General features: G+C 43.3%; 1 protein-coding gene across 2 annotated transcripts in view; it reads right to left on the bottom strand.

Moving 5' to 3' along the window:
• Window positions 1–8: 8 nt before the first annotated feature.
• The window catches only part of Lrrc40 (leucine rich repeat containing 40), a 44,510-nt gene continuing 28,062 nt past the window's right edge, over window positions 9–16,456 (bottom strand). For both annotated transcript variants that reach the window (XM_057793713.1, XM_057793714.1), the window contains one exon: window positions 9–15,930. In XM_057793713.1, coding sequence (XP_057649696.1) covers window positions 15,825–15,930 — 106 coding nt within the window. In that variant the 3' untranslated portion in view covers window positions 9–15,824. The remainder of the gene's footprint in view (window positions 15,931–16,456) is intronic.

The raw sequence follows: 16,456 nt of genomic DNA, 5'->3' as shown, positions 1-16,456 counted from the left end.
GACAATTAGCTACTGATTCAAGATTGGCCTTTTTGGCGTATTACACAGAAGCGGTTTTTAAGTGCATTTTAATATATTGAGAACATCTAATGAGAGGCGCCTTTTAAAGCCTAATTTTCTCTTTCAAAAGCTCAGAGCACATCACTACAACAGATGTTCTAGGCTCAGTCTTAGTCAAGAGAAGCCAGCCAAGCTCAGAACATAATACTGCCGCTTGAAACATCCAGAAGGAACCCACAGCCTTCTTCCGGAAGGCAAGAGACAACCAGATGTAGGGCTCCCACATACTTTCTTGTGTAGGAGCCTCAGGTGCTCCTGAGGCCATCAGCTGAGAGATGGTGACCCCTACTTGATGGACTACATTGCCAGGGGTCTTGCTTTGACATTTCCTTCTGTGAAGCTCAGTAATGGGGAAAGGATCTTTTGGGGAAAATGTGGATATACTCCAGGCTACCGACTGACAGGAAGATGGTCACACAGAGGGACATTTTCTGGTTTAGGTTAACTCAGTGAAATTGTTAATCACTTGTGGCTGTGGGAGGGGCTTCTTATTGATTTTAAAGGTGAACCGAGCCAGTAATTCATTGGTCTGGGGTTATTTTTATTTTTTGAGCAACTAACTTGCTGCCGGAAACTAGAATCTGGTTCAAGTTAACATCAAAAATGTAAGTTAAGAGTGTGCCTTTAAGAAGGAAAGAAGGAAAAAGAAAAATCTACAACACAAAGGAGTGAGTGCCGGGTGGCACCATGAAATCTCTACCTCTTGGTGGGTCCTAGATCTTCCTACTGAGGAAGCTGTTTGTAGACCTGGGTCAAGGGTGATGTGGAATAGAGTGGAGACAGTAGAGACAGAAAGAACAAATACTGACAATTAGTAGCCAAACTCTGTGGGGTTTGCAAGATAAATACGTTTAAAAGGACAATTTTCAAGACATATCACCAGCATGCACACTTTATTAGGTGATTCCAGCCTGCCAGGCAACACATGCCACCAAGCATGCATGCCATGCTGACTTGAAGCCTGTGGAAGTGTGCCCGTGCCTGTCCCTCGGCATTGTCGTAAATGTTGTCCGGGCTTTGGCTTGTGCCCCTACCTCCACAGAGAACACCTCAGATCAGGCGTGTGAATCAACGCTGACTTGTTTGCAGAGAGGATTGCATGCAAAGTGGAGCTGAGCTACTTACCGTGTGCGAGGTTTTGAAAGAGACAGAGGATAGAGGCTAGGAAATGATGAAGGACTTTGATTTGCATATCCAAATATCAATTGGAAAGTTTCCAGACTTACCAAACTATTCGATGGAGAAACTCAGAAGCGTTTAATTTTTAGCCATAAAACCTACCAAGTGTAAACACCTCAGTGTGAAAGTCTGGGAACAGTGTTCGTCTCAGCCCTTCTTTCCACAGTGTTTGAGTTGTCCATCATCATTTTCTGCTTCTCATTGGCAGGAAGATTGAGGATGTTTATTCTCATGAATGCGTTCTTGTGGAGAGCAAGAATATGATCTAATCAGATCAAAATTCATGTTGGTATCAGACTGACATCTAAACCATTCATGAGTTCAGTCTGACTGATCCATGAAATGGCAAACCACCCACAGATTCACTGGAATGCTAGAACAGCAAAAAGTAACAAGTTAGCGAAATAATAATAAAGTCCAATCAGTTACGATGGGTCCTTCAGTTCAAGACAAGCAGCATTGAAGGGCAGCAAAAGCCCTGTGGCAGAAATGTTTCTTTCCGTGGCTTAACCAAATGCTCAAAGAACAGTTAGTCATGCATCCGCTTTCTACTCACGGATGCAGCTTCTTGACCAACCACAACTTTGGTGAATTTTCAAAATTCAAGATTACTTACACAACTTTTTTTTCCTTAGCGATCCTAGGAGAGGCACTCTGCCCTAGCTTGGAGCATGAAGCCATGCTAAGTCACCCAAATAGAATATGGGCTGAGGGTAGTTGGGTATGCACTGTGGAACACACAGAGAAAATGTTACAAAAGGTGTGGATGTTGGCTCTCCTGCATGTCTGTCTAGCTCCACTTTAGTCCACAGTACACAGCGAGTTTCCCACGGCACCCATGTAGAAGACTAAGGCAGATACAACCTCGTTTTCGATTCTGCTCGGGCACCTGGGGATGCTTCTAGCATCTTCTAGCTGCTTCTAGTGTGCAAAGGTGGTCTCCTCTCATAACTGTTATCCTCCTATAAATTCACGCCCGACCCACACATGCTATTTAAAGGAGGTAGGTGTAGGTTTCCATCCCACTGAGGCGAACACATGTAAGCCTCCAGGGCTGCCAGAAGATCCCGAATATCATCTGAGGATTTCCACCCCTAGGGGAAGAGTCAGTGTTCGCCACACCACTGACAGCAGCAAACAGCTCATGCACGAAGATGTGTGAGGGTGTCAGTGCCTTAACAAAGCCACGTTTTCACTTCTGTGTTTATTTTGACTGTTTGCTTCTCTATTCTAAAGTGTTAGATTTTTGCCATACTGAGGAACTTTCTCTAAGCTGCTTGTATGCATATTGGGGTACCTCCTAGTCTTCCCAACCTTTAACACTGTGAGGAAATTATCCAGAAACACTCTCCTGTGAGGACAGAAACTCCTGCCTTCCATCCCAAAGAATTTGAGGGTTCTGGAACAATGAAGGGGAGAGATCACGTTAAGAGTTTATTTTAAAACCAACAGTGAAAATAAAGGAATCTGGGTCCCCTTGCTTTCTCACCATGTGATTGTCTTGATTTTCCTAGAAGTCATTTTTTTGGGGGGTGCGGATAAGGACATAAGAACTGATGGTTTTAACTTTAGCACCATCTTCACCACCTGGGTTCTGCAGGTGGATTCTGTAACATTGCCTAAGTAGGGTGCAAAATTAAAAACAACAGGGTCTGGCCCCAGCATGTGCAAGTACCCAGGAGATCTGGGGTACATACCTTTCTTATAAAATTTCAATACACACTCTTGTTTCAGCTTGACTTTATTCGGGGTGACACCGTAGAGAGTTAAATATTGGGAAATTTCAGGCAGCATTTATGTAGAAAACGATAAAATCCCGTGAATCTGTCTAACACTGGACTGATACAGACCTGACCAAAGCAGAAGCAATGGGCCAGACCTCAATACGTGAATTTCCAAATCCAGCATAATTTCCCTTCTTTTATTAAAAAATGGCTTTTGCTTCATCCTTTAAGCTGGTACCATTTGTATATACCCATTTGTATATGAACTAATGAGGGAAGAGAGATTTAAAAGTATCATTCAATATTGTCTTCCTTTGAAAGTTTTCTCCCTCTTTGAACAAGTGTATTCTTTGTAGGGTTCCCCCCCCATTTTAAAATAAAGTGACGATCATATATCACACCAGATAGACAGACAGATGTCTCTCATCTAGAGGAAAATCCCTCACATAGGGTCTTGTTTTCAACAGTAAACACATATACTTCCTTCACAATAGGGCAGCTGATCTCAGAAGCCTAGCATAAATTATACAGTCAAGGCATTTAGAGATATGTTACCGAAGACTGTAACAAAAACATAAAGTGCAGTGATCATAAATTTTATGATAAATATCTGTTGGGCACCACTATGCATCAGGCCTGCCAGGGACACAGCACAAGACGTCACAATTGAGAGGAAAGAGAAGTTGCAGATGGAATGAGAGAGTGTGCTGAGACCTCTGTCTCGGCCCTTACTCCACCCCATGGTGGATGGATGGCATCCACTCTGCCTGGGTTGGGACAGCACTTAAGTTGGAGCTATCTGTCTCCTACCAGGTCCTAGGGCCACTGGGAGGCCATTTCAAATGTTTGTTGGGAACTTAGAGAAACTTCTGAAACATTGGTCATGGCCATATTGGAAATATTTTTGGACCAGGGAAACAGAACCCAGAATCTCTTGGAATTTGGAGAAAGGGCCATGTTTTTGTCAGTTTGTTAGCGTGAAAGAAAGCAAGGGTTGTCATGAGGACAACTGTCCCTCAGTCTGGCCCAGCACCTGCTCCATGCTCTGGCATCAATGAATGCTAACCCTTAACAGACACGGGAGTGGGCGGGTCCTTCCTGTGTCCACTGCCTCAAGGACATACTTTTAGTGTCCAGTGTCATAATTATCGACTCAGAAAGGCAGTGAATAGCTGAGTGTGGCAGGAGGCAGAGGCAGGTGGGTCTCTGCGAGCTCAAGGCCAGCCTGGTCTACATAGTGAGTTCCAGGCCAGATCTATGTATTCCCCTGTGAATTTAAGAACACTATCACTGCCTGGCCTGCTGTTTAGGCCATCCCATGGTCCAGCTGCTTCTATGCTGTTGGATTGTGCGTGTCTACAGGTCAAACCAACCATCTGCTTGTCCTTCCCAGGAGATCTGGGGTCTCTCTGATTGTAGGAACAACTTGTTTCTCTTCCCTGCCTTACCCAGACTGGCTAAGGTTCTTCGCCTTCTGAGTGTCCCTGTGCTTCATGGCCTTTGCACACACTGGCAAACTTCCTCCCTCAGCTTCCTTTCCAAGTTACCAAAATCATGTTTGGTCTTCAAGGTCCTGCTACTTGGCACAGTGAGCGTGAGCCCTTCTGTAATCTTGATGAGGAAGCTCTTTGTCAGTACCAACAGGCTGTTGACTTCTCTCCACCTAAGCCCAGGCAGCTGGGTCTGTGTTAATTCTCTTCTATCAAACTTAAGTTCCTTTGAGAGACAGGGCCAGGCAGTTCTGAAGAGGCCTCTGGACAGTAACCCAGGAGAACATGTAAATCCCTCAGCCTTTCCTAGCGCCACAAGCGGAGTGTGACACACTTAACAAATCATGACTTAAACGGGTGACTGATGCTGCTCAGTGTAACCTTACATGGTGAACCTTTTCCCTTTGGCCTCCTCTGCTGATTCATTATTCCCACTTTTGGGGGCTGGGAAGTCCTCTATGCCAAATTCTCCCCATCCTTACCATTTCTTCTCAAAGTCTTCAGAACCTTTGCCCTGTTCAGCAGTTGGTTTCATTTTCTTTTTACATCTTCTAAAGATATCAACACTGCCCAAAACATTTAAGTGACTCTGTTGTTCAGTGGGAAAAACATTTTTTATATCCTTTTAATTAGCCTGGGTTTGTTTCTTCTGGGGAAAAGTTATGTGTTTAGTTGTCAGAAACATCCCAGGGACATGAAGGATGGTGTTGAATCACAAAGCTGTAGTTTTAAGCATCTTCGAGACCACCAGGCCCCGAACCCCATCCTGGCCGTAGCTCTAGAACCCTGGGAGAGCGACTGTGAAGGCTGAACATGGTCAAGGCTGACTTTAGACTCATTTAATAGAAAGACCCCTCTGCCCTGTGTTGTTTCTAAGACGGTTGTCAGCTTAAGCTATTTTCACAATTATGAAGACGAGAAACAGAGTAAAGGATGTCATAAAAGAAAATGGCATGAGAAATTCCGAGGAGAAATCAACAGGGCCCTTTTCTAAGGTCAGACACACAACCACAGGAAAATGTCCCATAGAGAGGTTCAAGTGTCTGCTGCTCCTGAGACAAGTGAGAATCCGGAGGGATAACTAACACATTACCCGACTTTCCCAGAGAAGAGGCCTCTCAATAAGACCGAGGAAGTACAGAATTATGTGTTGCTTTTCCCCCAAAGCTCCTCGTTTTTGAGTTCTTGTTTTCAAGCCTGAGATACATGCTATCCTTGCAATCATTTGGACACCGGGCCACAGAACTTTTTTAGGAGCCTGTAGTTACAAAGAGTCACCAGTAGGTGGAGAGCGTCTCCCTAGATTTAACGCCAGTCTGGAGAAGCCTTCACAGCCGGTTCTTGTCTCGGCGCTGATGCAGTAATACTCCTTTCCACACTCTTCATTAACGACTATTTATAATTATGTTCTAAGCTTAAACGATGCCAATGGATTCTGTATCTTTTGTACTGAAACGCTCAGGTTGAATCAACTTCCTAGAGTGTAGATTTCTCTCTCTCTTTCTCAGCCCTGGACCAGTGTGTGCTGAGATTCTGTTCCTTAACTGTCGGTAAACACATCCACCTGTTTCATAGTTTTTCCCTAGCTTGCATGAGTCTTTCAAATACTTTGTGCTAATCTCCCTTATCTTATCCACACTTCCTATCAGTGACATGTCAATATATTTGTTTTAAATCATCATAATTTACCTTGCAAATTATCTCTGCAAGACTTAAGCATCAGGAATCAAGTTTGCCTGAATGGCCTCTCTTTTGAAAACTTATCGAGGTCCTGCTTGAATTTCCAACAGATATCTATAAACTCACTTTTCACCTTCACAAGAATTAGCGTAACATAAAGAGTTTATTACAAAAAGAATGCATTTTTAAAAGCATCTCATATCGTGAAAATTGGGTTCCAAGAAATGCCTCGTTAGGTAAACCCACCCCAGTCAGAATATCCATGAATCAAAACTAGAATCTTGGCCACCTTGGTGACCTACTGTGGTTCTGAGATATGGAGAGTCCCGGGGCCTCTGATGGCTGGTTCCTGGTGAAAGAAATCATACCTGAGTTAACTGTGTCTTCACAATCTGCTCTGCCTAGGGTTCTACCTTGATGATCCCATCAGAATCCTCCCTGGTGGAGCTTCAGACTCCCCTCTACAGACTTAATCTTGTCCTTCTCCAGCAAAAGTAAACAGAAGACAGGATGTTCTTCCCTGAAGCTTATTAAAACATTAAATCCTGGTGTTTTTCTCCAAAGGGAGCTGCTTTCTTCTGGCCACAAGGTCACCAGCTCCTGCGGTGAGCTCTTAGCAGAGTCTGGCCAGCCTCCTTAGGGGGCTGGGGACTATTTCGCTGTGACCTCAAGGCTGCTGGTTTTATGGCACCAACTCAGGTAGGATCACCAGGTTGGCTTTAGACCCTCTCAGGAGTCAAAGCACCCATTAGCCAGCCAGGACTTGAGCAGTGTGACCCTCCAGCAAGCCGGGAGTGCCAGACACAGGTTCTCTTCTTTCGGAAAACATCTGGTTTTGTAACTTACTTTCTTCTCTATTCTACCATTACCCTCCTTTAAGACTCTTGTGGGCTCCTAAAAATCAGTTTGGTTGTAAACTAAACCGGAGAATGAGAGGCTGCCCGTTAGCTCGAGTGCTCTCCCCAGTGCTGCCTTGTCTATCTTGTGGATCTGGTACTGGACCACCACTCAGTTCTTGGTACAAATCATTAAGTATATATTTTGTTGTTTTACTTGTTCATATAGTAATCTCGGTCTTTCATTCCTGGAATGGTCTCTCCGCCAGCACATTCCCCCTTGTGCTGAGATTATGATCGCCTTGTTGCTGAGGGATCATGATTAGCCCTGCCAGCCCTGACGTAAAGTGAACGCCTGTCTTGGGCTCTATAGTGTGACGGGTCCAGGGATGTGCTTTTAGCTGTGTAGGATGGGAACATTACCCAGGTTGGTTTGTGGAGTAGCCTCAGGGTGGGAAGAGGAGGCTGCAGGAAAACTTCACCAAGACCTTCCCCAACCCTGCCCCAGTTTGTCGCCTACTGGGAGAGATGAGTGAGTGATTGTGAGCCCAGCTTTACTTTATCGGTGTTCATTAAAGCGTAATTCTAAAGACAGGAAAAGCATCCCTCCTGTTTGTTTTAAGCAGCTGGCAACCACACATGCTTGCAGTTCTTCAGCCTTACTGTGGGATCATTCAAATTGGCAATAAGTATTTTGCACTCTAGAATCTCGAAGATTCCTTCTAACCAAGAGAGGCTCCAGAAAGCACTCCCCTCATGGGTGCTTTATACAGCTGCAGATGCCACTGCTTAAACTGCACATCTCTGTGCCTGCCTCCCAGGACAAGCCAGATGTGGGACCCAAACCCCTCCAACTACACACACACACACCTCTGCTCCAGGACAAGCCAGATGTGGGACCCAAACCCCTCCAACAAATACACACACGCACACACACACACACACACACACCTCTGCTACAAGGCAAGCCAGATGTGGGACCCAAACCCCTCCAACTACACACACACATACACACACACACACACACACCTCTGCTCCAAGGCAAGCTAGATGTGGGACCAAAACCCCTCCAACTACACACACACACACACACGCACACACGCATGCACGCACAGACACACACACACCTCTGTCCCTGTCCAAGTCAGGACTCCTGGACTCTTTTTTTTTTCCACACTTGTCTACAAAATCTGGGCCTCTGGGATCTAGGACTTTAAGTCATCAAAAATAAATAAATAAATAAATAAATAAATAAATAAATAAATAAGAAGCAGACCTTTGGTTTACCTTTCCAAAATTATTTTCATAAACATTCCCACATGTCCAATCATACCAGGATATAGACTTTTATTTACTTACTTATTGAGAATGCTTCCAAACCTGTTGTGTGAAGAGATGCAGTTCAGGGACGTGTTTACTGTGGTTTCTGGGCATCCGACCTGGGCATCCTAGGGTTCTGTGCCTGCAGAACACGCAGACGCCCCAGCCCGAGCTGCACCCCAGCCCCTCCAGAAGTGCTGAAGTGGCTGTCTCGAGAATCCTCTGTACCATCATCTTCAGCACAGGCTTCTAGCCTGCAGTGAAATACTTTTTTTTTTTAATTATTATCAATGGTTTTTAAGCCTTTTTCTTGTTGTCCTTTCAATTAAATCCATGTGGTTGCTGGGAGTTGAACCTGGGCCCTCTGGAAAAGCAGCCAGCACTCCTAACCTCTGAGCTATCTCCCCTTTCGATTAAATCCAATAGAGGCAAATGTTCAAAGGAACAGCCAAACATACAATAAGTATCAGCCTTTCCCATCAAGAAACAGTCAAATGGGAAGACGGTGCTTAAGAAGTCTGTGTCTGAGGAAACTGTGAGGAGAGTGGAGAATAAAATATCCTCGCTGTCTCTGTCACGCTGACAAAGCAACAAAGGATTCTTTTCAGCTTCGTTGACTCACAGTGCGGGCATGGAACATTCTGGAAGGCCAGCTCCCACTTCTTATTTGTATTTATTGTCCAGAAGGGACAAGTCTCTGGAGACAGTTGAAGCAGTACCATCCAGATGAGTCACATCATGCCCGGCTTGCCGCTCCTTTTGATGCAGTCCTTCAGTGTGGTTGCCCTCAGGGATCAAAGTCAGAGAGAATGCGGTATTAGGGCATCTAAACATTTTCTAGTCTAGCGCACAGATTCACTAAGTCACTACAAGGTGAATTCCACATTAACTCCTAAGAAGCAGTACCTCCCCAGGTTCCCATTGGGAAGTCTCTCCAGCCATTGCATCACATGGAAAGAATGGGTGATTTTATTTTTTTACTTCCAGCAAAACACCAGTTTTTGTTTGTTCCTTGAGGTTAAAATTAGGGTGCCCCCCCCCCTTAGGATTAGTCTGGGTGTGGGTTAGCAGAGATACAATCATGCATTCAGGTGGGGTAGCACAGCTACCCTTGATGGTAGTGACTTAGTGAATCTGTGTATTAAATTAGAAAATGTTTATCAGAGACATGCAGCATAGCTGCATTTGAAAAGGAGATTGTGCAGGCAGATCTCTGAGTGAACATCAGCCTGGCCTACAGAGAGAGTTCCAGAGACACCCTGTCTCAATAAAATAAAATAAAACAAGAAAATGAGATTGTATTTTGAAAATACTTAATTCCTGATTTCCAGGTGCCACTTTGAGCATGCTAGACCCGACAGGTGTACTGGCAGGTAGGGAAAGCCCAACTGTAGAAAGCCGGTAACGCCTGCCGCATAGGCATCGTCAGTCCACTCCTAATTCTTCAAATTCCCAAATGTTCGTGGCAATGAAAAGCAATACATATCCTTAGCTAAGGAAACTGGTTCTTTTTTAAATAGTCTACTGCTACATGACAACAAGTCACGTCTGCTACACTAAGATACAGGACATAACAGAGAATCTCCTATACGGCCACACAAAGAAATGGAGAGATAAATCAAACGTTTAAAACAAAAAACAGAAGAGGAGCTTGGGAAATGGCTCAGTAGGTAAGGAGTTTACTACACAACTCTGAGGGCCTTATTCAGGACCGTCAGAACATATGAAATTCTCCTGTTACCCCTTGGCTCAGAAGGCAAAGACAAGTGGCTCCCAGGGCAAACTGGCCACCTAGACTAGCTCAGGCTTCAAGTGGAAGGCCCTGCTCCTGTATATAAGGTGGAGAGTGACTGAGGAAGAGATCTGACAATAACTTTGGACCTCCACAGGTACATGCACACATGCGCAGACAATGCCCAGAATACACACATGCACTCTTACACAAGCAAACACACATGCAGAAGAAAGTGGAGTAGAATTTTAGCACTTAGTATCTGACAGGGTTTCTAATATGATGGAACGCTTGCCGGCGAAATGGAAGTGATAAAATTACTACATACAGTAGATAGGTGGTCTCTCAGAGGAAATCAAGTTTGCCCAAAAAGAGAGCTACCAGAAGAGGGTCAGTTAAAGCTTTTGAAGCGAGTCATTCTTCAGTTTAATACTCGCCGGCTAGTCTTCCTCCAGACATGAACTAATTTAGACACCATACATGCAGAAATAGAAGCAGCAATGTATTAATTGTGCCATCTTCATAGCTACTTCTGAAGACTCCATGACATGCTTGGCTCTAAGGAGAGATCTGCCTACTGCCTTTAGTCCCTCATCAGATTATTCAATCCTGATCTTCATTGGGTATTAGTGTAAGAAATAGTCTGCATACAACAGGCTTCGTGCTCCAACCTGTTTAACCACCCTGAGTGTCCAGGTCCCTCAAAGATTTCCGAACTCTCTGAAGGACTCTGAACACTGTGGCAGGCTTCAGAGAGGAGCTCTAACAAACAGATTAGGAAGTCACTGGTAATCACGGCTTCTAGAGAAATGCTTCCGGGATGCTGCTTCAGTTAGCTGGGAGGACAAGAGGGCTGGTTCCCAGGAGCACAGACACATACCCACCTCCTTGTATCAGGTTTGAAACTGCTCGGTGAGTCCTCACTGCCAACTTTCCAATATCCTGTCCGGCTTGAGGCTGAGAACACCAGAGCAGGGTATTCAGGAAGGCTTTGATCAAGTGAAGAGAAATAATTATTTCTGGGAGAAACAAAGTCCTCAGTTACTTATGGTGGTTACCTGGCCGTGGGGGAGGGGAGAGGGATTTGTAAATCATGGCTTTTGTTGCTGTTCTTTGGCTTTTGATTTTGAATTCTTGGGAGGCTGCTTCAAGCAATAACACGAGGTGTGCAATAATCCTGTGAGATGTGTGCCTGGGCTTTGAGTTAGAGTCTTTTGCAGGTTCCTGTTTACCCACACAGTCCACACGGGCTAAAAAGCCTAACTTATCAGGGATGGAACTAGGTTTCACAGAGTTCCTTTAACCAAATAAGCTTGCTACTTTCTCATTTCTTCCTGCATCTGCCTTGGGACCACTAATCGCTAAGTCATTCTGGCCATTTTCATTGATGTCATCAGATGAGAAACACTTTCTTTAAATCCCAGAGACTTAAACAGCAACGCAGAAATCAACTCCCTTTTTTTTCAATTTAATTCCTCACTCTTTGTCATATCTTTCATTTGCCTGCATTCATTCCCATGGCAACAAGTTTGTTGGCAGAGACGGTAGAACTCTGCTTTTAGTTTTCAGCCCAGTGTAAAATGGTTTTGAGGTAGGTGCCACATAAACAAGCAAACTGGAGTGCTCTTGCTAAGACATTTTCTCATCTCTTTACCCATTCCCATCCTATCCCCAAGCAAGGCTCTCCTGTGCAGAGGCCTCCCAGGCAATCACAGCTTCAAGGACTTAACCTCTGGGTTCCTATGGCTTCCCTCTTCCAAGGGTCAATAAGACGAATGCATCCATCAAGGCTGCACAGAAAAGCAACTTTCAATCAATTCCTATAAAAAATGCCCTCAGTGTATTTGAGGAAATACATACGTCCTGAACTGAGCCGTAAACCAGGTAAACAAAGTAATGAGAGGCATTTAGGCAGATTTCCTCCCAATAAGTAAATGTAGAGGCCAAGCTTTAAGCTCTTGAAAAGACTCAGGTCTGGAAAGCAGACATGGTCCTGGCAGCTGCCTGCACACAGGAGAGCTTCAGCAGAGACAATTCATTACCAAGTATGAAAAGGCAAGCAATGCATCCAACTTGGTGAAATACGCCTATGATCCCAGCAATGGCGGGGGGGGGGGGGCGGTAAGGCAGAAGCATTACAAGTTTGAGGTCAGTCTGGGCTACATAGCAAGATCTTGCAAGGACTGGGGTGGCAAGGTCCTAGGTTCAATTCCTAGCACCTTGAATCTACTGAAGCAAATGGAGTGTACAGATGGAGAAAGAGGAGAGGAGTCTGCAGAAACCCCAACCCCAAGCTCTAATGTTTTAAACTTTAGGTTCCCCGTGGCTCTGGCAGCCCCAACTACTGCTGCAGTGCCCAGGAAGCAACAGGCGCACTCTCAAAAACTGAACAGGAATTACCCAAATATGTGCAGATTTTTTTTAAAAAAAAAAAAAGAAAGAAAATGAATTAATTCAGGGGAATGAAAATAGATATTAAATTATCTCAACTGTAGTTAGGAAAATGGTCAGATGTAAATGATCTCTTTCTTGCTTAGTCTTATGAGACACTTAAGCACCAAGTTAGCTGCTTATATTGTATAAATGTATTTTTTGGCTGTTCAAAGGTTATTTTCCTATATTAAGAAGTTTCTTATATTAAAACCTTTTATTGCAACTCAGGTTTTGTGTCTCTTAGACGCACATTTTTCTTTGCTAGTTTGTTTTGCACTGCTGGAGTCTGAGGTTGAATGATGCCTGGGTATGGCAGGTCAATTGAACTGCCTGATAGCTAGACCAAGGAAAGCACTTGACACATGGACAAACCACATTGTTTTCCATAGCTTTCCATTCCACTACTAAAGAATAGGTCCCCGGGAAGTGTTAGATATTTTGTTTGTTTTTGAAAGTCTCTGGAAAAACCAAGACGAATCTCTCAGGCAGATAAAGAATTTCCCGTATTTGCCCAAATGTACTGTTGAAATAAGTATTATTTTCAATATTCATTTTTCCACTCAGAGGGCACTCACTGGTCTTAGACCAAGGGGAGGACATCTGGCTTACGTAGGATCGCTTGCTGAGTGCTACTTAACGCTTAGGAAATCTTGTTTTACTTTGATGACAGTGTGATGGACCACAACAAACATTTCGTAGTTCTGCTCTGATAATTAGACATTTCCTTTGCTTCCCTCCTCGAGAGCAAGCCTTACTGTGATGTCTGTTTGAGGTAGCTGACAGGCAGACAGCACTTTTGTTGGATGAGGCCATCAAGTTCTTCTTGCACTCAGTGGATAGAAGGGATTGAAGGTGGGGCTTAAGAATGTAACACTGTTTACACTGGAGGAAAGAACACTCTCCAGGGCTAGCAGGAGCCACGGGCAGAGATAATGAACTTGGTCACTACAGGTTATTACAAGAACTAGGATTTTCTTTCCCACCAACAACCACCCAAGAGCACCCCACACAGCTGTGTATGAGAACTATGAACCGCGGTCTCATTCTTTTCAGGAAAGAAATATTAAGCATCAGAAAAGTGATACAGATAGAAGACAGTGGGGGGGGCTCCAAGAGGTTTGCAAAGAATTACACAAACACACTTTTTAAATATTCATGACATTTATTTTTCATTTTCAAAATTATTTGATCAATGACTTTTGCTCTCAGTAATTTGTGGGAGGTAAATCTATTTCTTTACTCTGTTAGTTCTAATGTTTTATGTGTCAAGCACACACACAAATTCCTGAGGTCGTATAAGTCAGTTAAATATTTCATTCTCATAAAAGGCATAAGAGAGATTCCTAAGTGGTGGCACAGCTTCAGGTCTCTAGACCAAAACTCTGATGGGATCTGGTTTCACTACATAAGTGCAGCGCCCAGATAACACATCCACAGTAACCAGGGCTCCTCCTGTCAGAGCTTAAAGTGGGACCTCATTCCTAAAACTCTGCTCTAGCTGACAATACGCACGTGGCAGGTGAAGTGCTCCTTCCGTCCATCCTTTGCCGTCTATGTGGACATGTCGATGTGTGTTGGTGAACTGACATTCTACACGCTGTATATAATTGCATGCATTTCACTGCAGTCTATGGACACTCCCTTCGTAGAGCTTTTACCAAGAACCAAGAAGCCAAGGCAGTTTAGCAAATGAGGCTCAATACTTATAAACCGGGGCCTTTTCCGTCTCTTTGCTAGCCTAGGTGGCTCCATACAAACCGGGTGGGAGGGGCAGCAAACACCTCACACATCACATTTAGATTTTCTACTTGGGTGTACTCTAGCCAATTCAAAACAACTTGCTTACTTTAATAATAAAGTTTACCATTTTATATAAAAAATCAAACCATGATATGTTTAATTGAAATGGCTGTATTGTAATTAATATTTTGAGATAATTGTGATTTTGAGCTTAAAATTATATATAAAAGTTGTCATTTTTGTATGTGTTAAAAAAAACAATGTACCATGATTAACAGTACTTTTTAGTTGAACTACATATTGATGTAAATAAAACTGAATGAAGAAACACTAATTACTAACATAGATTGTGAATGTACTTCATGGTTTTTTGCCATATGAGACCATAACAACCTTGAAAGCTGTTTAATTTTATGTGCAAAGTTCCACTAACCTGTATTTCCCCTTGGCAGTGTGGTCTGTGCTCTCCAGCTGTCTTATGCGCTAGCACTGGGTTAAGGGTAGGTAGGGTGTAGTCTGGAAGCATCTGCAGATGCGCTCTGTACAGATAACTGCGCTGTGCGGTGTACGGCAGAGCCATTTTTAGGTTCTGTTGTACTCAAATTTTTCAGTATTTAAAAAAGTGTTTTGAATAACATAAAAGTCTCTTTATTGTATAAATAATAAAACATCACCTTATTACACGGTGTCTGGTTTACTATGGAAGCAGATTCTGAGACAGGGAGCTGTGACATGGAAAAGGTGTGTTTCTTTTTAAAACAAAAACACTGTACTAATATCTAAAAATGTAACTTTTATTATGAACATGAAGCATGTATCTTTGTTAGCACTGACTTTTCCTAACATCAACAGCCTCAATCACCTGCAAGTCCTCTGCCTCCGTCCTCCGCCCGCTGACACACGCTACTACTCAACTGGCTTCTTGACACAATCATACGGTGAGCCTGGATGGCTCATAACCTGCTTTTGATAATTTCAGTGTAAACAGCAATGTTTATATTTGGTTTTTATTAAATCAAGCTTGCTTATAACTAATTCCCTTTTAGAAAATTACTGTAAAACTGCCAGTTTAGCTTTAATCAGGCTGTAAGCAGATTTCAGAATCACGGTGCTAGAATAAGAGGTACCAGGTTGGTATAAAGGACACCCATACACATATATGAAGTTAAAAAAATAAGAAAATAAAAACACCAAAAACCCTATATATAAAATGCATTGACACTAACCACACAGAAAGTTTAAATTCCTGGGCAATAAAAAGCCTGATTTTCTTTCAAATGCCAAAGAATAATACTTAGTAAAATTTGCTGACTTACAGCTAATACAGTCTTGTTCAGTTCACATTATATGGAAAATAAAAAAAAAAACCAGGAGGAACCCCAATCTAAAATGATGGTTGCCTTATCATTATGATATTAAATCTCATGAAATAAAAAGTTTTTGCAATGTCATAATGGATGAGTTGGCAAAACATTTAAGATGTGTTGCAGCCAACACCATTATAAATGCTCACAGTACTTCACAAACGACACATTTAGTGGAGTGAACACAGCGACACCTGGGATACGGCAGCACTGCAGGCTGGCCATTCCTATCCAGAATGAGCACCAGGGTGGGATGCCCGCTGGACTCAGGCAGGGATTCGGTCTCTCAAATACTCCAGCACAGCAGCTGTGCCTTTCATCAATATGGTTGCTCGAGGAACTCGGAAGGGATTTCCATCTAGCAGTAGTGTTCTGATGGAAGAAACAAGAAAATTAAGCATTCCTATTAGTGATTCTCTTTTCATGAAATAAAACTATCATTTGCAATTTTATAAGTGTGTATTTTTACTTATGTGTCTCTTACAAACCCAACTAAATATGCGGACAGCTGGAATTACAATACCCACCAGCACAGGGTGACTGTCACATGAGAGGCACGTTACGGAGCTTACATTCACAGGCTCCGTTATTTTAACAGACTTATGGTATAGGCATCATTAATATTTCTGACTTTAAAGGCAGGGCAATACAGAACTGGAAAGACAAAGCCATATTTAGGATAAACAGTAGCTAAATAGTGGCACTGTGATTTGAACTACCAGTTAGTCTCCTCTCGAGTTTACATGACCACACGCTAAATAATAAAATAGATTTGAGAAAGTGAACGAGCAAATTGACAATGACCCATGCCAAGGACACTGGAATCACGACTCACTCTACACTCCAAGGGCCATCCACATAAGTCTGCCCTCCCTCCCTGACCAGAGGAACACGTACA

Source organism: Chionomys nivalis, chromosome 18 (genome assembly GCF_950005125.1).
Source record: "Chionomys nivalis chromosome 18, mChiNiv1.1, whole genome shotgun sequence".
In the NCBI taxonomy this organism is placed as follows: Eukaryota; Metazoa; Chordata; class Mammalia; order Rodentia; family Cricetidae; genus Chionomys; species Chionomys nivalis.
Note: the sequence above shows the minus strand (reverse complement) of the source record. Positions and strands in the feature narration are given on the sequence as shown.